At 68.3% G+C, this 20,217-nt stretch overlaps 2 protein-coding genes across 8 annotated transcripts in view; both read left to right on the top strand.

Annotated features, from left to right (window-relative positions):
• The first annotated feature begins 330 nt into the window (after positions 1 to 330).
• MAP7D1 (MAP7 domain containing 1) lies at positions 331 to 15,169 on the top strand. 2 transcript variants are annotated; one of them, XM_083810359.1, is made up of 18 exons: positions 331 to 539; positions 6,573 to 7,250; positions 7,372 to 7,440; positions 8,099 to 8,262; positions 8,502 to 8,616; positions 10,043 to 10,153; positions 11,608 to 11,730; positions 11,884 to 12,026; positions 12,146 to 12,279; positions 12,361 to 12,611; positions 12,692 to 12,866; positions 12,937 to 13,096; positions 13,575 to 13,679; positions 13,807 to 13,860; positions 13,967 to 14,024; positions 14,167 to 14,284; positions 14,357 to 14,556; positions 14,645 to 15,169. In XM_083810359.1, the coding sequence occupies exons 1-18, from the start codon at positions 479 to 481 to the stop codon at positions 14,653 to 14,655; spliced, it is 2,730 nt and encodes a 909-aa protein (XP_083666485.1). In that variant the 5' UTR covers positions 331 to 478; the 3' UTR covers positions 14,656 to 15,169. The 2 variants fall into 2 exon arrangements, with proteins under 2 accessions (XP_083666485.1, XP_083666486.1); XM_083810360.1 differs by lacking the exon at positions 10,043 to 10,153 and having other exon boundaries at positions 334 to 539.
• A 263-nt stretch (positions 15,170 to 15,432) lies between these two features.
• The window catches only part of THRAP3 (thyroid hormone receptor associated protein 3), a 34,182-nt gene continuing 29,397 nt past the window's right edge, over positions 15,433 to 20,217 (top strand). For 2 of the 6 annotated variants that reach the window (XM_083810358.1, XM_083810357.1), the window contains exon 1: positions 15,439 to 15,562. The gene's annotated coding sequence lies outside the window, so the exon portion shown is untranslated. Of the gene's footprint in view, positions 15,563 to 20,217 lie in introns of all 6 variants that reach the window. The other 4 variants (XR_014575199.1, XR_014575200.1, XM_083810355.1 and 1 more) reach the window with 4 other exon arrangements.

Below are 20,217 nucleotides of genomic sequence, written 5' to 3'. Positions count from 1 at the left end.
CTCAATCCCAGGGCGCTGGGTGGTGCTGGGTGCAGACGAGCGGGGTGTGGGTGGCGGGGGAGAGCGGGTGGGACCCCACAAAGAGCTGAGGGAACCCCGTGTCCCTTTGGGGTGACCGGAGCGCTGACCCGGGTGGCAGCAGCTGTGCCCCCGGTGCTGGCCACGGCTTTTTGGGGGCAGAGGGTCCCGTCGGTTACCGGAGCATCGCCAAACACCGGTGGGAGCGAGCCCCAGAATTCGGGAGAGATGATCCGGGGACGCAGGCGGGCGAGCGCAGGGCTGAGGGATCGGCCTGGGGGGCACGGAGCGGGGTCGGTGGGCGAAGCCCCCCCAGCCTGCCCGGTTCCCCAGCCCCGCCGGAGGCCCGGGGCCGGGGCGGGGAGCTCGGAGCGTCCTCCCCCACCGGGCTGGGGGGAGCGGGGCGGCGCGGCACGGCTCGGCACGGCTCGGCCAGCCCTCTGCGCCTCCCCGCCACGCCATGGAGAGGAGCAGCGCCGGGCGGGAGCCGCAGCCCCAGCCCCAGCCCCAGGCAGCCCCCGGTAAGGCTCCGGGGAACCGGCACCGGATCGGGCCCCTGGGGTTGGGAGTGGGGGGGGGAACACAGGAGCAGGGCGGTGGGGCTGGAGATGGGGGGGGATGAGGGTGCAGGATCCGGCCCCCGCTACTTGGGGAAGAGGGCAGGGAGGGAGGAAGGGGTGCAGGATGCGGCCATGGGGGTGAGGGAGCCCCCCAGAGCTGCAGTGGTTGCCCCGCTCGGGCGGGGGTCCCGGATGCGGCCCTTGGCGCTCCCCTTGGCGCGGCGGATGCCGGAGCCCAGCGGGGATGCGGCGGTGGCGGCGGGGCCTGGGGCGGTGGCGGGGTCCTCGGGGGGGGGGGACCCACGGATGGGAAAGGGGGGTCCCGGAGATGTTTGGTGCTGGGGGATCCACCCGTGAGGACAAAGCCCGGCGGCGCGGGCCCGTCCCTCCATTTTGGCGGTGGGAAGGAGGCACGCAGCCCCCGGCCCCGCGGCTGCGTCGCGGCGCTGCGGCGAGATGGAGCCTGCCCTTGAGGAGACCTCCCCGGGGGGCTCCGCTCGGCCATCGCCTCCTCCGCCCGGGGCGATGCTGGCACGGAGCTCCCCGCTTCGCCCCAGCACCCCGGGCACCCCGACACCCTCCCCGGGGAGCCACCACGCACCGTGGGGCGCGGGTGCCATGGCGTGGGTGGCCCCCTGCTTCCCACACCCCACTCGTGCCGCGTGCCGGCACCTCGGCCGGGGCGTGGGTGAGGAGAGCGGCTGGTGGTGCCCGGTGGCTGGTGGTGCCCGGCGGGGAGGCGATGGGGACGGTGCCCTCCTCCTGCCTCCGCCGGTGCCCGGGGCCGGTGCCCAGCGCTGCCCCGGGGGGAGCTCGGCCTCCGGGCCTCTCCGGTGCAAACGGGGAGAGGGCAGCGGGGCCGAGTCTCGGGGCGCCGGTTTGTTTTGGCTCTTTCTTCCAGGGTCTCCGGCCAAGTGCTCTTTGGCCCTGGACGGGTTGGTGTCTGCCGGAGAGGGGCTGTGACTAAGCAGGGCTTTGTGGCGGGGCCGCTTCCCACTGATGGAGGAAGAGGAGAGGCAGCTCCCCTCCCCCTCGGCCCCCGGTGCCCGCCGCAGCCCGCCCGAGTGGGAGGGCCGCGGCGCCGCCGTGATTCATCGGCCTCGGCCGCTCGGGCCCTCTCGGAGGAGGGCAGGACGAGCCGTCTGCCTCCCCGCGAGCGCCCAAATGCCTCTCGCCGTTTATCGGAGGCTCTTGAGTGAGCTGGCTGCGGATAGCGAGCCTGACAAACGGCGCTGCAGACATCTTGTCTGCCTCCGCTCGCCTCCTCTGCCTCCCCTCGTTTGCGGCGCAGCCGAGCATCTCCTTCCCCTTCGGTGCCGTCCCCGGCCTGCGTGGGGAAGGGGGACGCTCCCTGAGGCTGCCCCCCAGCAGCCTGGCCCCCCATGTGCAGAGGCACTTGCCTCCGTGGAGGCTGGCGGAGGCCTCTCGAGGATGGGCCGAGGTTGAGGTTTCTGGGGACGAGGCCACCTCGCAGAGGGAGCTCCCCTCGTGTGCGTGGATCCTCCTCTGCAGCTGCTTGTTGAAAAGTGTCCTCGATCCTTATGTGGGTGACCCAAAGGGCCAGGAAGCCCACGCTGCTCCATGACTCCCAAAATAATGCAGGTTGGAGGCCCCAGACCTGCGGGGTTTGCCTCGTCCTGGCCTCCAGCAGGCACAGGGACTCCCCCGGCGGTGCGGATGGTCGCAGCGGAGGATCCAGCAGAGGGGTGCACGGGGGGCACTGCCCCATGGCGAGCTGGTGGGGTGAGGAGCAGGGCACAGGGCACGGAGCAGGCAGGGCTTGGTGCTTATTTGGGTCTGCCTCGGTTTCTCCAGCCCTTCCTCCCCCTGGCACGGAGCGCAGGGAGGGTGCAGGGCGAGCTGGTCGCCCGCCAGCGCCTGCGTTTGGGAGAAGGCAGCGCCGGGAGCGCTCGCCCAGCTCCGGGCCGCGAGCGGAGCCGCTGCTGCGAAAGCGTCAGAGCAACGTGATGCGACGTGCGGGGCGGCGATGTGACAGTCCCGTGGTGCCATGTCCAAAATAGCCAGCGCGGCTCTCACTCCTCGCAGGGCTCCAAGCAGGGACGGGGACGGAGGGCAGTGGCAGCAAGGGCAGCTGCCCGGGCACGGAGCTGGATCCTGCAGCACCCCAGCCCCCAGTAGGTGCCCGCAGCCACCTTACGAAGCTCAGGACCTATTTTTTGGAGGTGCTGAGCCCCTGCTCTCCGAGCAGCCTGAATCTGATGGGAGCAGAGCCCTGCCTCCGAGCCAGCTTTGTGATTTCCCAGCGTGATGCTCGCGGGCAGCTTTGCAGGAGCAGGGCGTGGGGTGGCGGCGGTGTGGGTCGCCCCAAGGACGAGGGCACCTCGTGTCGGCGCTGCCCAGACGGACGGCAGGCAGGTGCCCAGGCCCCTCGCTCCAGTCGGGGCCGCGCCGTGACCACGGCCAAGTGGAAAGTTTTATCGCTGGGGTGGCGGCGCCCAGGAGCAGCTCCAGCGCGTTCTGCTTTCCTCTGCGGGTATTTTAAACCCTGGAAACCCCCCCCCAGGCTCTGGCCCCGCTCTGGCCACGAGATCCCAGCTCCCAAGTTCCCCTTGTTGCTCTCAGCACGTCACCGCCGGGCCGTGGTGTCCCTGCACGCCCTGCCCTGGGGCTGCAGCCCTGTGCCCCCCTCACCGCGCCGACCCCCAGGAGCGGGTGGGCAGCGGGACCCCCGCCTGCTCCCCCTGCGGCCCTGCTCCTGCCCTGGCAGTGCGTGGGGCTGGCTCCTGGGACCCTCCCCACGGGGGACGGGGTGTCCCCGCCGTGTGCAGCTGCCGGGGTGCCACCAGCCACCACCCCCACGGCGCAGGGCTGCTGGTGCTCGCTCTGCGCGTCGCCCGCATCTGAGATGGGGACGAGGGCGTGCGTCAGCGCTGCGCCTGCATGGGCGGCCAGGACATGCTGGGGACGTGCTGGGGATGTGCTGGGGATGCTTACTCACTGTCCCTGCCCCATCCAGGTGTGAGGGATGCTGCAGCACGGGCAAATCCCCTGGAGCTGGGTGGGACCGGGCAGGGGATGTCCCTGAAGTTCATCTGAGTCATGGTGAGGTGGGGTGGGACAGGGGCAGCACTGGGGCTCTCAGCACCCCCGTGCACCCCACGGGGCTCTGGTGGCAGCCCCTGTCCCTGCTGGATGCCAGCACCCACAGAGCAATCCCAGCCCCTGGGGCTGCTGCTGCCTCCCTGCTCCATGCAGGTGGCACCGGGACCTGCTGAAGATGAGGAGAGGCCCTGGGGGCGCATCCTTCCCCCTCGTGGAGCTGGTGCTGCCATCCAGGTGGGGGAGGCAGCTGGAGAGCAGCAGCACCAGGAAGGGCCGAGGCCGTGCGTGCGTCCCCACGGGGCTGCAGGCTCTGGAGAGCCATCGGTGGCTCCAGGGCTGAGGTTGGCATCGGGGTCTTGTCCCCACGCAGTGCGGCTGCCGTCCTTACCCACACGCAGGGACTTGTGCCCTGGGGTGGTGGTGGCAAAGGTGGCTGGGGGCTGTTGTCCAGGCACTAGGACATCATCCCCGTTGGGGTGGCTCTGCAGCAGCCACGGGCAGGCCCCTGCTGTGCCCACCTCCCCTCCTTGGGTCAGGATAAGCCCCGTCCAACGTCCCCAGACCTGCCCAAACTGGGGACAGCCTGGGGACGCTGCGGTGGGCCCGGCTGTGCCACGGAGCGGGTACGTGAGGATACGGCGCAGCGGGGGGAAGCGAGGTGAAAGCACACCGGGCTGCCCTCCCCTGCCCCTGCCCTCCCGTCGTGGGAAGCCCCCGCAGGGCTCCGCTGCGGCCGGGTGGCGCAGGCTGCTCTCCTTCCGAGAGCCGCCCCCGGGCTTCGATGTGCTCTCGCTTCACAGCACCGGGGAATTGCCTCTGCCTGGCTGAGCAGCCCCGGCCACGTGCCGGAGGGGCTGGTGGCGCCCGATGGCACCGCGATGCCTGGTGTCCAGGCCACAAGGAGCCATGAGAGGAGCTGGGATGGGCTCCCGGCACCGCAGCTCTGCCCCCGTGGTGGTCCTGGCATCGGGGTGCAGCACCTCGCTGGGTGCCCAGCACCCTTCCCGACCCCACAGCCCACTGTGGTCCCACTGCTCTGGGCACAGCATCGTCCCACGTCCCCCACTGCTGCCGCCCGGGCTGGGGGCTGAAGGGGAGCCGTGTCTGGGGGCTGGGAGCTAATCCCCTCTGGAATGCCCCAGGCCGGGGCAGAGGGGCCCCCGCCCGCCTGGGCGCCGGCAGCGTTGGGTTTCAGGGCAGCTGCCGCGCCGGAGCAGCGACAGGGACAGATGGCGCAGGGCTGGCCCCGCTTGGGCTGCGGCTCCCGGGGTTTTGGCCGTGCCCCGCGGCCCTGCCCCGGCCGTGGGTGCCGCCGTCCCTGCGGGCAGCGGGGTGGGACGGGTCCTGCCCGCGGGCTGTGCTGGTGGCTCGGTGCCCCGCAGCGATGGGTGGCAGGATGGCACCCCCCCGGCACGGCCGGGCGCACCTTGGGGGGCTCGGGGGAGTTATGTCCATCTGTTCCGAGGTGTCAGCCCGGCCGTGAGGCTTCGGCTCAAGTGGTGGCCCCGCGGGCTGCGTCACACTTGTGTTGGGAGCGGGTGGGGGGAGCCTTCCTTGGGGCTGCCGGGTGCAGCGGGACGGGGCTGTCCTGCGGGATGTGGGATGTGCAGGATCGGGCCAAGGGACGGGCCGGCTTCCTGCGGCACAAAATACCCGGAAAGGCTGCGGGAGGGCTGGGGCTGGCCGCGTCCTGCCGTGGGGCGGCCAGCGCAGCCCCAGCTCGCCCGAGCCCATCCAGGGAGCGCCCGGAGCTCCCGCAAGCTGCAGAGCCCCCAGTGGGGGTGCTGGGAACCCTGGACCCTGCGCCCATGGGTGGAGGGGTTCCTGGCGGTGCCTCCCCGTGCAGCCCAGGGCTGTCCCCTGGGATCGCCTGGCCGCGGTGCGGAGGAGCGGCGCCGGCCGGTGTTTGCACAGCCCATACTTTGCCCGTCTCTGAAGATTGCAGAGAGCTCTGCAAACACGGCCGAGCTCCCTGCGTGACAGCGCCCCGGGGCGAGAGCCGCTTCCCGCGGCAGCTCCTTGGCTCACCGGGTCCCCGTGCAGCCGCTTGGGGACACGGGTGTCATTCCCCAGGGAGAGGCAGTGACCCCTCCTGCTGCACGGCGATCGGGGCTGCGATCCCCAAGGGTGCGTTCGGTGATTGACTGCAGGGGGTTGCTGATATCCACAGGGTGCCACGGCCATACAGGACCCACAGGTGGCCCCAGCACATCCCACAGCTGCGCAGAGCCACCAGCACCACGCCCCAGCAGGACCGCCCAGGATGGAACCGCTTCCCTGGGTGCTCCGTGCCAGCGGTGCCCCCAGGGCGCTGCTTTTTTTGGGGGGCACCCCGGGGTGCACCGAGCGGCCACGGCGCGGGACGGTTGAGCGGGGAGGGGGTTGTTTTCTTGCGGCGGCGGCGGCCTCGTGTGCATTCCTGGGGCATGAGTTAATGGTTGTGCGCGGGCCACGGCCGCAGCGCGCCGCGGCGCTGGGGGACACGGGCTGCAGCGGTGACGTCAGGCCGAGGGGCCCGCGCCCATCCTGCCTCCGGCCGCGCCGGCGGAAGCGGCCCCGCATCCTCCGGGAAGCCCGTGGGTCCCCAAAGCCACCCTTGGGTGCCCGGCGTGGGGTCCCCGCGTCCAGCCCCCCGCAGTGGGGCAGCAGCTGCCAGGGAAGAAGGGCGGCTTTGTGGCAGCGGTGCCTGGCGGAGCCCCGGCCGCTCACACTGTGCTTTGTGCGGGTGGCGCCTGGCACCCGGCGTGGGGCGGCGTGGGGGGTCCCCCCGGGACGATGGCAGCACCCAGGGGACAGTGCCCAGCCCCTGCGGCCGGGGGCAGCCTTGCTGCCACGCTGCTCGCCCCCCCAGGGTTGTTTTTGGAGGGGGACGGAGCCGCTCTGACTCCCCCCCCCCGTGCACTGACCACCTCCTCTCTGTGTGTGTTGCAGGGAAGACACCGTCCCCGATGGGAGACAGTGTGCTGCCCCTCGCCGTGCAGCCCCCCTCACCTGGGGGCACCCTGCATGGAGACAGCCCCCCCCCACAGCGCGACCGACCCGTCCCTACGGCCATCACCCCCCCAGGACAGCCCGCCTCGCCCGTCCCTCCGGCCGTCACCCCCTCCAAAACGAGCATCCCACCCGTCCTTCCAGCCGTCACCCCCCCAGGACAGCCCGCCGGCCCCGTACCCCCCGCCGTCCCCCCCTCCATGGAGAGCGGCGCCCCGCAGTGTGACCGACCCGTTCCCGCAGCCGCCGCGCCGTCAGGACAGCCCGTCTCCCCCATCCCTCCAGCCGTGGCCCCTTCAGCGGAGAGCGTCCCCCCCTGGTGCGAGCAGCCCCCCCCCGGACCTCCCCGTCCCCCCGCGATGGAGCACCCCAAAGAAGAGGCATCGCCCCACGCCGCCGGCCAGCCGCACCCCGTCCCTGCTGCCCCCTGCCCGGCAGAGACGCTGCCCCCCGGGAGCACCCCCCAGGACCCCGCCGCCAGCAAAGGGCCCCCCCCAGATGCCAAGAGCCCCCCGGGCAGCGCGGCCGGACCCCCAAAGGACGTGCCCCCCAAGGGCGACCGCTCGGCCCCAGCTGCAGCATCGCCGGCTTCGGCCGCCAGCCCCAGACCCAAGCAAGGTGGGTGGCCCCGGGGGCGCAGCCCTACCGGGACGCCGGCACCCATGGGTGCTGCTCCGTGTCTCGTGGGGGAGCGGGGTGCGGGTACGGGCGCTGCTCTGACCGTTTCTCCCCGCTGCAGACGCCCAGAAAGCCCAGGCGAGGCACAAGCAGGCCAAGGAGCGGCGCGAGGAGCGGGCCAAGTACCTGGGTGAGCAGCAGGGGAGCACGGGGGTGGTGAATTTGGGGTGCTGTGAGCCCCCGGAGCCCCACGGGTGTGCGCTGGGAGTGAAAGTGGATGGGAAAGGGGCAGGCGGGGCAGCTAAGGAGCTTGGCCAGGTCGCTGGCAATCCCATTAGCTGCTATTAGCAGGCTGAGCCCGCAGGGCAGAAGCAGCTGTGCCTGCGGGTCTGCCCCCCCCAGCACGTGGGTGACCCCGCTGCATTGCCCTGCACACCAGACAATCTCGGGGTTCCCCAGCGCCCCCCAGTTCAGTGCGGGTGCCCCTGGCTGCGTGGGAGCCCGGCTCCATCCCGTGGGCAGGCAGCAGCTCGGGGCGGCGGAGCCCCCGCGCCGCCCATGGGGCCCCCTGGTCCCCGCGCTCTTTCCACCCTCATTCCCCCATTGTTTCCCCCGAGCGGTTCGGCGGGCTCCCGGGCTCCCTTTTGTCCTCGCCCAAACTCCTCCCTCGCCTCGCCACGCCGCGATGCTGCCGGCCCCGCACACCCGGGGAGCCGCTCGGCCCCGTGCCGCGGCCACCGCCACGCGTCCCCACTGCGGCCCCGGGGCTCTCCGGGTCCCTGGGGAGCAGCGTCCCACCGGGGGGCTGTGCGAGGGTGCGACCCCCCTGCCCGGGCTCCCCCCTGCAGCTGCCAAGCGGGTGCTGTGGCTGGAGAAGGAGGAGAAGGCCAAGCTGCTGCGGGAGAAGCAGCTGGAGGATCGCCGCAAGCGCCTGGAGGAGCAGCGGCTGAAGGCGGAGAAGCGCCGCGCCGTCCTGGAGGAGCGGCAGAGGCAGAAGCTGGAGAAGAACAAGGTGGGGCCGGGGGCTGGCGGGGTTGGGGGCTGGCACAGCGGGGATGTGCAGCCCCATCGGGGCTCCGTCAGCCCATCCAGGGCCCCTCGGGCACATGCGTGCCTCAGCCAGGGCGGGCGTCGCTGCCCCTTCTCTCTGCGAGTGTCCCCGTGGCTGTGACAGCCCCAGGCTGGGGGTCTCCGGGCAGTCCTGTCCCCGCTGCCCGATCCCAGCCTGAGCCCGTCCCTCTCCCCGGGCAGGAGCGCTATGAGGCGGCCATCCAGCGCTCGGCCAAGAAGACGTGGGCAGAGATCCGGCAGCAGCGGTGGTCGTGGGCTGGGGCCCTGCACCACGGCTCCTCCGCGCACAAGGACGGTGAGTGCGGGGCTGGGCGCGCAGCGGGGCCCCCAGGGCCCGGGGTGACAGCTCGGCTCGGCTCGGCGGTGCTTGGGCGAGGGGGATGAGTGCCACCAAACCCAGCGTGCTGCTTTTCTGCTACGTCGTCACCCCGCCGCGCTGTGCCGGGGCCCGGTGGGACCCCTCGGCTCTTCCCGTTTCTCGTGGCTCCGTGCCCTGCAGGCTGGCTGTGACCGGAGGCTGCGTCCTCCCTTCTGCAGTCTGCGTCCCGCTCAGGGCCGCGGGGCGGCCGCGGGACGTGGTGCGGCTCTGGCAGCCGGGTGAGGTTGTGGAGCCGTGCAAGGACGTTGCCCACTCATTGGGATTTGTGCTGCGGCGTGTCCCCGCGTCCTCCTGCTGTGTGGGGGCAGCGTTTGGCCCCAACGTGGGGGTGAGCAGGGCTGTGTGTGCCCCCGGTGTGCGTGGCCGTGCCGTGCCCCCTGCGGGATGCTCGTGCCCCACAGCGGGCTCCTCTCCTCGGGGACACCTCTCTAGTGGTGCTGGCACCACGGTTCTGCGTGCGGAGGTCCCAACGCCCTGTCCCGAGGGGACGGGGCTGGGGTATAGCCTACAGCATGGTGAGGAGCGCCAGGTCCCTGAGCCACGGCTGCTCCCCTCGTGCCACGGGGTGGCTGCGGCAGCCCCGGCTGCGCCTAGCTGGGCTGCGTGTGCCGGCGTCGGGTGTGCGGCGGTGCCTGGTCAGGCTGCATAGAGGTGCTGTGCGTGCAGGTGCTGCGCGTACAGACGTGGTTTGTACAGGCGCTGCGTGCCCGGCTGTGGCTCGTGGCACACTCGGGATCAGATCTCTTCCCCCACCGTGCGGTGCCTGGCAGGGTTTGGCAAGGGGACGCTCTCCGGGTTCCCCTGCCACCTCCCGTGGGGACACGTGGCCAGCACTGCCACCAGCGCTCTTGTTTGCTGACCTGGCTGCTGCCTCCTCCATCAGCGGGCTCTCTGTCTGCCCAGCTGGGGCAGAGGGCTCCCAGCGCCCTGCCGAGGCGTTGCTGTCCCCCAGCACCATCCTGGTTCTGCCACGGAGAACCGGAGCTGCTGGGAGAGTCGTCCTGTGTCTGTCTTGTCCTGCTGCTCCTGGCTGGCAGCTTTCGAGGTCCAGACCGGGTTGTGGGGACCCCAGGGTGGCAGGGCCAGGAGCTGCTCCGGTCCCCGAAGACGAGATCCCTGCATGACTCCAGCATGAGCGGGGCTCGCGATGCCGTGCGGGACGCCAGCGCCGCGCAGCCTGTCCCCGGACAACGTCGCCCCCGGTCCCAGCCTCTCCGTACCACGTCCTCCTCCTGCCCCCTGCCCCTCCGCAGCCCCACAGCCCCACGTCAGTGCATGCTGCATGCGGGGGGACCCCAGCCCAGCCCCCCGACCTTAATGCCCTTGTGTCTTTTCCCTCCAGGTGCGAGCCGGTGCTCGGTGTCCGCCGTAAACCTCCCCAAACACGTCGACTCTATAATCAACAAGCGGCTCTCCAAATCCTCCGCCACCCTCTGGAACTCTCCCAGTAGAAGTAAGAGCCCTTTGCGTGTGCCCGCAGCGCAGGGGGGCACAGCCCGGCCCCCACCCCACGCTAGGGACCCCCCCCCCCAAGGCAGGCAGCGCCCACCCACGCCCCCCCGACCCTGCCGTGCCACACGGTGCCCGCGGAGAGGAGAAGCCGTTCGCTGTTTTCTCTTGCAGGAGGAGGCCGGAGCCGGCCGGTGGCTCCTTGCCCAGCCACGGGGCATGGCAGAGCCGGCTGGGAGGAGAAGGAGGAGGAGCACTGGGTGGTGGCACTGGGATAGGGACTGGGATGGGGATCAGGGAGCCTTTTTGCTCCCTGCCCCAGGGCAGCTTGTACTGTGCGAGCCGGATGGGTGCGAGCCGCGTCCGATGGGTGCAGAGGCAGCTGCAGCACGGGGCTGCCCACCACCTGGAGCCTGCTCGGGGCCGGTGCCCACCGTGACGCCCGTCCCGGGGCCGGGTGCCTCGGGGCACCGTGGGTGCAGCGCTGCGCTGGGTGCCGTGAGGTCGTCGTGGCTTGGGCGAGCTGCCCGGGGCTGCTGGCCGTGCCGCAGGGCTGTGTCCAGCGCCGGGGCTGCTGTTGTGTTTCTGGGTTGCCTGGAGATGGGCGCGCACCGCCGGGTATAAATAGCTGGAGCAGCTGATGCAGGCGGCTCCCGACGGCCCCCGCGCTGGGGCTCAGCCGGGGGGGGCACCCCCAGGGCTGTCGACATCGTCTTGTGTCCTGCACCGGTGCTGGACTCGGTGCTGGGTCCCCACCATTGCTCCAATGTCTCTGTTTTCTCCCCTCCCGGCAGCGAGGTCCTGCTCCCTGCCTGGCCGGGGGTCCCAATGGAGAGGAGCACAGGGTCCCTGTCCCTGCGGGTGCTATCCATGTGGCCGTGGGGTGTTGGGTGCCAGCAGCAGGCACCGGAGGGCAGCTGGCAGCGTCCCCGTGCCCAGCTGAGCCAGCAGCGTGGCTGCAGGCCACTGTTCCTCGGGTGCTGCGAGCCTGGCCTGGCTCCTGTGGCATGCCTGGCAGCTTCAGCGCGTCTCCTTTGGGGCAAGGGCACGGTGCAGTGCCCTGCAGCAGCCCTGCGCCGAGGGCTCGGTCTCGGTCTCACCGGGACGGGGTGCACGAGGAGGGTGTGCGCCAGCAGTGGGTATGAGGAAGGGACCGGTGGAAAGGGCGGCGGGGAGCAGAGCTGGCCCCAATGCTGCTCGTGCCGCTCGCTGCGGGTGCATCTCGGAATGGGGCATGGGGATAACGTCGTCGTCCTGCCACAGCGCCGTCCCATGGGTGCCTGGTCACCCACCAGCGTGTGCACCCGTGCAGTGCCATGGTTGTCCATGCCAGGACAACCCCGTTGCAGCTGAGGTTTGGGCACTCCTGGGGCTTCGCAGCTGTGGGGCTGAAGGAGAGGGGCCCGGGGTGGTGCTGGGGGGCTCTGGGGAGCGCTGAGGGCTCCTCTCCCTTCTCAGACCGCAGCTTGCAGCTGAGCCCCTGGGAGAGCAGCATCGTGGACCGGCTGATGACGCCCACCCTGTCCTTCCTCGCGCGCAGCCGGAGCGCCGTGACGCTGGCTGGGAACGGCAAGGAGCAGGGTGAGAGCAGGGGGGGCACGGGACCACGCAGGGCAGGGGGCTGGGACCGCTCCACCACGGGGCTGTGAGGAAGGTGCCCGCAGCCACCAGGAGCTGGTGGTGCTGGTGCTGTGCCGCCCGCGTTCTGACGGCGCTGCTGCTCCGGCCCCGCAGTGCCCGTGTGCCCCCGCTCGGCCTCCGCCAGCCCCCTCAGCCCCTGCCACAACCACCGCCTGCAGCACCGCTGCTGGGAGCGGCGGAAGGGCCCCGCCGGCAGCCCCGACGTGACGCCGCGCCGCCGGACCGAGTCCTCGCCCGTGAGTCTCACCTCCCGCGGGGACACCCGTGGGTGCTGGCTGTGCCGGGGTGGCCGCGGGGCACGGCCCAGCTCCCGGCCGTGCCAAACACTGACGCTGTCTCTCCGTGGCCGGAGCAGAAGAAGAAGGAGAAGAAGGAGAAGGAGCGGGAGAACGCCAAGGAGCGCAGCGCCTTGTCCCGCGAACGCAGCCTCAAGAAGCGGCAGTCGCTGCCCGGGGCACAGCCCCGGCTCCTGCCTGCAGGAGACAGCAGGTAGGGACCCAAAACCGCCACCCTGTGCCCCGGGGGGCTGCCCCGGACCGCTAACCCCCCCATTTCTCTCTCCATTTGCAGCCCTGGCCCCAAGAACCGTCCCTCGTCCCCCGCCACCCCCAAAGGCCGTCCGGCATCCCCCAGCCCGGCCCTCGGCTCCCCCCACAAGCCGCCCCTGCCCCGCAGCGCCCATTCGTCCCCCAAGGTGCGTGCCAAAGCCCGGGACGAGCGGGGCGAGCAGGAGGGCCAGGTGAAGGCACGGGAGAAGAAGGAGGAGGAGAGGGGCTCGGCCCCCTCCGACCCCCCCAGGGTGCCCGCAGAGCCGACAGCAGGTCGGTATGGACGGGGTGGCCATGGGGACGGCAGGGCCAGGGGGAGCGGGAGCAGCACTGACGCCGTGTGCACCCCACAGCCCCCCCGGCCCCCGCAGCCCCCAGCCCCGCTGTGGCCACCCCCCCCAGCAGACCCCCAGCCGGCACCACGGACCGGGAGGAGGCCGCCCGGCTGCTGGCGGAGAAGCGGCGCCAGGCCCGCGAGCAGCGGGAGCGGGAGGAACGGGAACGTCGGGAGCAGGAGGAGCGGGAGAGGTGGGTGTCCTCCCAGTTCAGCCCCCTGGTCCCCAGCCCCCGAAACCCGCTGAGGGTCCCCTCCCCGCAGGCGGCTGCAGGAGGAGCGGGCGCAGCAGGCAGCGGAGGAGCAGAGCCGCAGGGAGGCCCTGGCGCGGCAGCGGGAGGAGGAGCGGCGGCTGCAGGAGGAACGCGAGGCCCAGGAGAGGGCCCGGGCTGAGCGGGAGGAGACCGAGAGGCTGCAGAGACAGGTCTGGGGTGGTGGGGTGCGGGAGTAGGGGTGTACAGGTGGAGGGGTGCAGGGGGGAGAGGGGAGGGAGAGGTGGGGTGGAGGATGGAGGCTGGACTGGAGGGTGAAGGTAGGGCTGGAGGGTGAAAGCAGGGCTGGGGGATGAAGGCAGGACCGGAGGGTGAAGGCAGGACCGGGGGATGAAGGCAGGGCTGGGGGATGGAGGCAGGGCTGGAGGATGGAGGCAGGACTGGAGGGCGAAGGCAGGATGAGGATGAAGGCAGGACTGGAGGTGAAGGCAGGGAGGGTTTCCTGTGGTCCCCCCCACAGCGGGATGCAGGAGCGTGGAGCAGCCCCGCCCTGCGATGCCCGTGGCAGTGGGGTGCTGTGGGGGGAGCACATCCCTGGGGACACGGAACAGGGCTGTGCTGAGCAGCCTGCTCAGCCTGTCCCCGCTGTCCCCACCCCATCCATCCCTGCCGCCCCCCGCTGTGCTCCAGAGGGAAGAGGCCGAGGCGAGGGCACGCGAAGAGGCCGAGCGGCAGCGCCAGGAGCGGGAGAAGCATTTCCAGCGTGAGGAGCAGGAGCGGCTGGAGAGGAAGAAGGTGAGGGCTGGGGGCTCGCCTGAGCGCGTGGCACTTGGGGAGGGGTCCCCAGGCAAGGGGTCCTGCCCAGCATTTGGGGCAGGTCCCCCTGGCGAGGGCTGTGCCTGAGCCCCCGTCTGCCCCGCAGCGCCTGGAGGAGATCATGAAGAGGACGCGCAAGTCGGACGCGGCAGATGCCAAGGTGGGTGCCCACCCTGCGTGCCCCGTTCCGAGCTGCTGGGGACAGCGGGGTCCGCAGCGCCCTCCCCTCCCTGCCGCTGCCCCTCACGGCTCTCCTCTCCCTGCAGAAGAAGGAGGACAAGAAGATAATGAACGGGAAAGCAGCCGAGCAGGAGGATGTCACAGGTACACACGGACCCTTCTGCAGGGCTGGGGACAGCACCTGCAGTTCCCTGGGGTGCCCGGCGTCCCCAGAGCCATCCTGCTCTCTGCCTGGCCATGCCCCATGCCTCCGGGGGCTGATTTGGGGCTCTCCTCGTGTCCCCAGGCCGTGAGAAGCGAGCGGGGCCAATGCCCAAGGCAGAGGAGCTCCCCGAGACGGAGACACCGAGTACGGGGTCACCGGGGATGCTGAAGGGCCCCTCGGGCGAGGGGCTGCAGCCGAGGTGAGCACAGGGGCGGGCAGTGGGGCGAGGAGCGCGGGGAGCCTGGCTCAAACCCGACTTCCCACCCCAAAGCTCCCCGACCAAGGAGGTGGCGGCGCCCGTGGTGAACGGCATGCAGCCCGGCAAGCACGAGAACGGCTTCTCCGGCACCGAGGGCTCCCCGGAGCTGCTGGAGCTCTCCCACCACAGCAGCAGCCCCGGCAGCATCATCCCCTTCGGCGACAAGGAGCCCTTCCTCAAGCAGGCCGTGGTCAAACCCCCTCAGGTCACAGGTGAGAGACGAGGGGGGGGCTGCGTGTGGGGCAACACTGCGGCTGCTCCAGCTCTGACAGCAAATCCCTTCTCTCCTCATCCCCGCAGAGGTGCTGTGATGGCCTGGCCCTGGCAGATGTCCCCGCGGGGCCACCGCGCACGTGCCACCACCGGCCTCCCGCGCAGACCCGTAGCTGTTGTCAGAAGAAACACCGCGCTGCTCCCCTCCGCCCGCCACCTGCACCCGGCCCCGCCGCGGGGAGCCCGGGCGGCGCGAGGCCCCGGCAAGGCGGCCACCGGCCCCCTGCCCGCACCGGGGCCTCCTGGTTTCTCTCTTCGTTCTCGTTTTTATTTCTTTATTATTATTTTTTTTTAAACATGCACCTTATCAGACTGACACCCTCACCCTAGCAGCCTGCCAAGAGCCGCCCCCCTCCTCCCCCCGCCCCGGACGTGTGGTGTAATAATGTAGTTATTTAACTTGCTGGGTACAATGGATGTGAATACTGTAAATAGAGCTCGGCCGGGGACGTGTGGGGACGGTGGGCGTGGGGCTGGTGGGGGGCACCCCGCGCCCTCGTGTCAGTGTCGTGCATTTGGACAACCTCCAACAATAAAAATGGACAAGTGCCCGCGCCTCGCCTCGCTGCGTCCCCGGGGCTGGGGGTTCGGAGGCAAACGGCGGGGCTCGGCCCGTGACAGGGCCCCGGGCTGGGCGCTGAGGGCTGGGCGCTGAGGGCTGGGCACCGCCCGCCAGGGCCCCGCCGCCATTTTGCGGCCCTCCCTGGCGCCAGGGAGCGGGCGAGGGAGAGGGAGGCGGAAGCCGCGCCGTGCGCCGCGCTGAGCGGGGGGTGCTGGGAGTTGTAGTCCGCGCGGCGCTGCCCGCGGAGGGGAGCGGTGGGGGTGGACTACGACTCCCGGCAGCCTCTGCGGGCGGGCGGGAGCGAAGCGGAAGTGCGTGAGGGGAGGTGGAGGCGCCTGCCTGCTGCCGCTGCTGCTGAGGAGGCCGCGGGCGGAGCAGGGCCGGTGAGTGCGGCCCGGCCCGGCCCGGTTCGGTCCCGTCCCTGCCCCTCCGCCGGGCCCTGCCCCGCGCCCCCGGCCCCGCCCCGCGCCCCCGGCCCCGTTCCCTCACCCCATTCCCGGGGCCGAGCCGCACCCGGCCGGGCCTTACCCCCCCCCCCCGCACCCCCCCATCCCGGGCCTCACCGCGGGCCTGCTCCCGGTGCCCCCCCCCCATTCCCCGTTCCCCCCCCGGTTCCCCCTCCCCGGTTTCCCATCCCGGCCCCGGGCCCCGCTTCGAGCTCCCGGCCTCGGCCCCGCCGCGGCCTCGTGGCTGGGCAGGGCCCCGCTGCCCGCCCCCCCCCCCCCCCCCCCCCGACCCGGCCCTGGAGGTTTCCGTTCCCCGCCCGCTCCTCCGCGGCCCGGATACCCCCCCCCCCCTCCCCGGTGGTGCGGCAGGGAGCGGGGTCGTGTCCTGCGCCCCCAGCTCTGCGGCACCTCGGTGTGGGAGGCTCAGGGCAGACCTCATTGCTCTCTGCAGCTGCCTGAAAGGGAGGTGTGGGGAGCTGGGGGTCGGCCTCTTCGCACAGGTAACCAGGGATAGGACCAGAGGGAACGGCCTCAAGTTGTGCCAGGGGAGGTTCAGGCTGGAAATGAGGAGACATTTCTTCTCAGAGAGAGCGGTCAGGCGTTGGGACGGGTTGCCCAGGGAGGTGGTGGAGTCACCGCCCCTGGGGGTGTTCAAGGAGAGGTTGGACGTGGGGCTTGGGGACGTGGTTAATGGGTGATGGGGGTGGTAGGGGGCAGTTGGACCAGGTGATCCTGGAGGTGTTTTCCAACCCTAATGATTCTAGGATGCTATGACACCTCATTTTCCTAGCTTGTGCTGTTTGGGAGAGGGTAAAGTGCTCGAGGCTTTTATAAACACGTTCTGAAGTCTCTACAAGCTGATTGTTCCTCTAATTGCCTTCTGTACGGCTTTCTGAATGCATTGACATGTCAGAAGGTGACGTGATAAGTTCAGAACAGGCCGCACTCAGTGTGCCAGCCTTGCAAGCTGCGGGCTAACTTCTGTTTGCTCGCCCTGTGCGTGAGGCCTCCATCGGGTGCGTGCTGTTACGTGTCTGGCTGCGCTTCCTCGTTACAGATCAGAGAGCAGCAGTGCCCATCGTGGGCTCTGAGCCTGTCATATGGGAACGCTTTATGTAGGGGAAGGGTGCCCGGAACAAACGTGTGATGAACAATAAGCCCAACTGTTGGGAAAGTGGCGTGGGGTTGTTGTAACTGCTGGGTGGGCGGAAGGAGGAGGGCCCTTCCTTACCTGCTGGACGCTTTCGGGATGCTCTTTCCTAAGAGCACAGACACCCAAATCATCCAGTTCCTTCCCGCAGAGGACTCTCGCAGTATTCCTTCCCTCTAGTAGCAGGCAGGTAATTAATGTAATTGCTCACGGAAAGGTCAAGGGGAAGTTTTGGGTCCGTCTTCAGCGTGCCATTTGTGTGGGCGCTCCCGCCAAGTGCTGCGGCCGTGGAGATCTGTTCTGTGGGTTTGTGTTGCATAACCTGAGCCTCATCATTTAAACGTTTTTCAGCAGCTGGCTTTTGAAGCTTAGCCTTGCAAATTGCCTTTACGGGAGTGTGTTGTGGAGACAGGAAAATGGTTACTTAGACATACCCGGGTGTTCTTTTTAGGAATGTAATAGTTGGGTCTGCTTGCCCTGGCACTTTGCAGGTGCTTAGCCCAGCGAGGAAATGGCTGACTCCGTGAACTGCATTACCAGTTACACAACCTGACGGCAGCTAAGAGGATAAAATCGGGCAGTTATTGTGGAAAGCTGTCTAAAATGCATGTTCCTGTGACGTAGGATCCCTTGCAGAGCCGAGGGCCTTGTGCTTGCATCTAAATTTCCTTTGGATTCTGCTGCGTGGTTTTGTTTCGCATCCTCCCTGCTGTGAACTCGTTGCTACTAAAGTAGGGACAGGGAGGAATGCGTATGACAAGCAAATTTCGGGAGTGACCCCCGAAGCCCTTAGGAAGTTACCTGTGTCAGTTACAAGCGGTGCTGCGGAGGCAGGACTTGGGCAGGTAGGCCTTGCTGTCCTGAGACATCTTCTCAAAGTGCAGCGCCGTTCTCCTTTGGCTGGGGCTCCTGCTCGGGGGAAGAAGGGAGAAGGGCAGGGCAGCGCTTCCAGCTGCACGGGGGAACCCACGGGCGTTTGAGCTGGCACCCTTTTCCATCCAGGAACAAAAAAGGGGCAATGTTTCGATGCTTACAGTAAAGAAACACCCGAGCTGTGACAAGAAGGCATCTGTGACGCTTTCCTCCTGGTATCTTTTGCTTGCTGTGAGTGCCCTGGAGTGAATCTGGCCGTGCGGGACGTGTGGAGCTGACAGGGGCAGGTGTGTGCTCTGTGCAGTCCGAGCCTCTGGCCCCACCGCCACTCTTCACACAAGTTGTGCCTGTTTGTTACACCGTAATGCCTTCCTGCTCCCTTCATCCTTAACTCCATGTTTACAGACTCTTTATTTGTGCACAGAACTAATCTGTTGTTCTCCTCAGTCCTTCAGCAAGCCCTGCTCACAGAGGTTCCGCCGAGGGCTGAGATGTCGGCGCAGCCGTGCCCCCTGCCATTAACTCTTCCAATTCTGCTTGGACTAAAGCCTCTGTGTTATAAATTTAACGGGCGCTCTGCACTCGGGGTCATGATAATGTAATTTAGCCGTCTGCTGGTTTCTGCAGCTTATTTAGGCCAGGAAGCTTTGTAAACTCTACTTAAGCAAATAATTAGTCATTCGGCTCCAGCCAGGCCTGTGTTGAGCTCGCTGGCTATGTTAGAGGTTGGCATGCTTGGCCAGCACCTCCAGGTATGCTTGGTGCCATCGAAAAACCAAAGCGTGAAGTGCTTGAAACAGGATATAAAATGGGTGCTCATTCACACAGGGCAGCAGATTTCTTATTTATTTATTTATTTTTAACCTGCTCCCCCAGTCCACTGTAACAGAAACCCTTGCTCGTGGAGGCCTAGGAAGTGCTGAGCTGCACTGGTTATGCCCGGGGATGCTTTGGTTGTGCAGCAGCGGCGTTCCCTTTGTAGCTTCACCACCCTTTGCCTAAAAGAACAGCGCAGGTTTGCCAGCAGCTTGGTTTTTAGCCCGCTTGGCTTTGTGTTTGCAAAAAGGCAGTTGGCCGTGTCACAACTTGTTAATTGGTTCGGCAGCTACGTAGCCCCTGGACTTCTTTCCACACCTGGAAAAGTTTGCACGTGGAGCTGTGAACCGCTCGGTGTGCCAGGACAATGCCCTAAGTTTGGGGGTCGTGGTTTCCTCCGAATTACCACGGCCCGGGGAGCTGCGCGGTGTGATGGAGCTGGTGCCGTGCATTTATTTATTTATCCACGCAGCTGAGGGCACGGGCAGAGCGAGAGCACGAAGAGCAGAGCTGGTGGCTCCCGGGGAGCTGCTGTAAGGCGATCCTGCAAGGCTCCGTCAGCAGGGGGTGGTAGGCGCCGGGGTTGTGCTGGTTCACCTCGTGTTCAGCCCTTCCTCTGCCTTCTTCCAGCTGGCCCCGTTCAGCTTTGGGGTCGGTAGGTCAGCAAAAAGGCTCAGCCGGCTCAGGAGTGGGGCTTGAAAGGGGGTCGTGAATTTCCATCGTGGGTCCCCGAGTGAGGGGAACAGGTTCAGCACCAGGGCTCACCTCCTCCTCCCTCTTGGTGCTGGAGTCACCCCGAAGCGGGGACTGGGATCGAGGGGGTGCCATTTTGTGGGTGGCAGGCTGGGTTTGTGACTCCAGAGCCTCTCCTGCCCCAAGGGAAATCCCCCTCCCTCCTCAGGGGCTGGCTGACAGCGGCGGTGACCGCCGTTAGGTCCGAGACAGCGAGGAGTTCTGCTTAATTTAGCGTCATCGTGTCAGAGCTATGAATAGGCGAGGCATGGGACTGCGTTCCGCGCCAGCTGAGCGCTGTGTTTGTGCCCTCCCCCTCCATGGTAACCGGAAGCTGTCGCATCCCTAAAAAAAATAACGACACGGAAAAATAAAAAAAATAACACGCAGACAACAGCCGGTCTGGGGCGCAGGGCCCCGGGGGCGCAGTTCACTACCCGGGACCAGCTTTCTGCCAGCGCCCTCCTGTCCCGTCTCGCAGGAAAATGCTCGGTGCCTTTCTCCCCCGCTGTACCCGTGCGAGGACGAAGCCTCTCTGCAAAGCCCAGCTCACAGCTTCTGCTCCTTGACACGAGAGCAAGTGGGGCCGCTCGCCGTTTCATCTCCACATTCGTCACCCGGCCATTTTTAGCCTGTCCTGATGCAGTGTAGGGTAGCTGCGGGGGGGGGGGAGTAAGAAAGAAGAAACTCCGTCTGTGAAGTGCGGGTGCTGTAGCTTGTGTGGCCAGCCTGCACATGTCCTCCCCATCGCTGCTGGCATTTTGTTTTTACCTTTGGTTGAGTGCGAGGAAGAAATGAAAGCCGGGCAAGTAACCCCAGAAGTTTCTCTGCTCTGAGAGTACAAACAACGATGGCTTGGGGAGTGGGGTGGGGGCGTCAAGCTGAAATCCTGGTCTTAAGAGGCGAGGTTCGGTGTTAACAGTGCTAACCTGTGCCTTAACAGAGGATCGTGCGTGTGATATCATCGGGGGCTGGTACCTGATTATTTTGGGCCCTGTGAGTTATTGCAGTTAATTGCTCC

Source organism: Anser anser (assembly GCF_964211835.1).
Source record: "Anser anser genome assembly, chromosome: 24".
In the NCBI taxonomy this organism is placed as follows: Eukaryota; Metazoa; Chordata; class Aves; order Anseriformes; family Anatidae; genus Anser; species Anser anser.
Note: the sequence above shows the minus strand (reverse complement) of the source record. Positions and strands in the feature narration are given on the sequence as shown.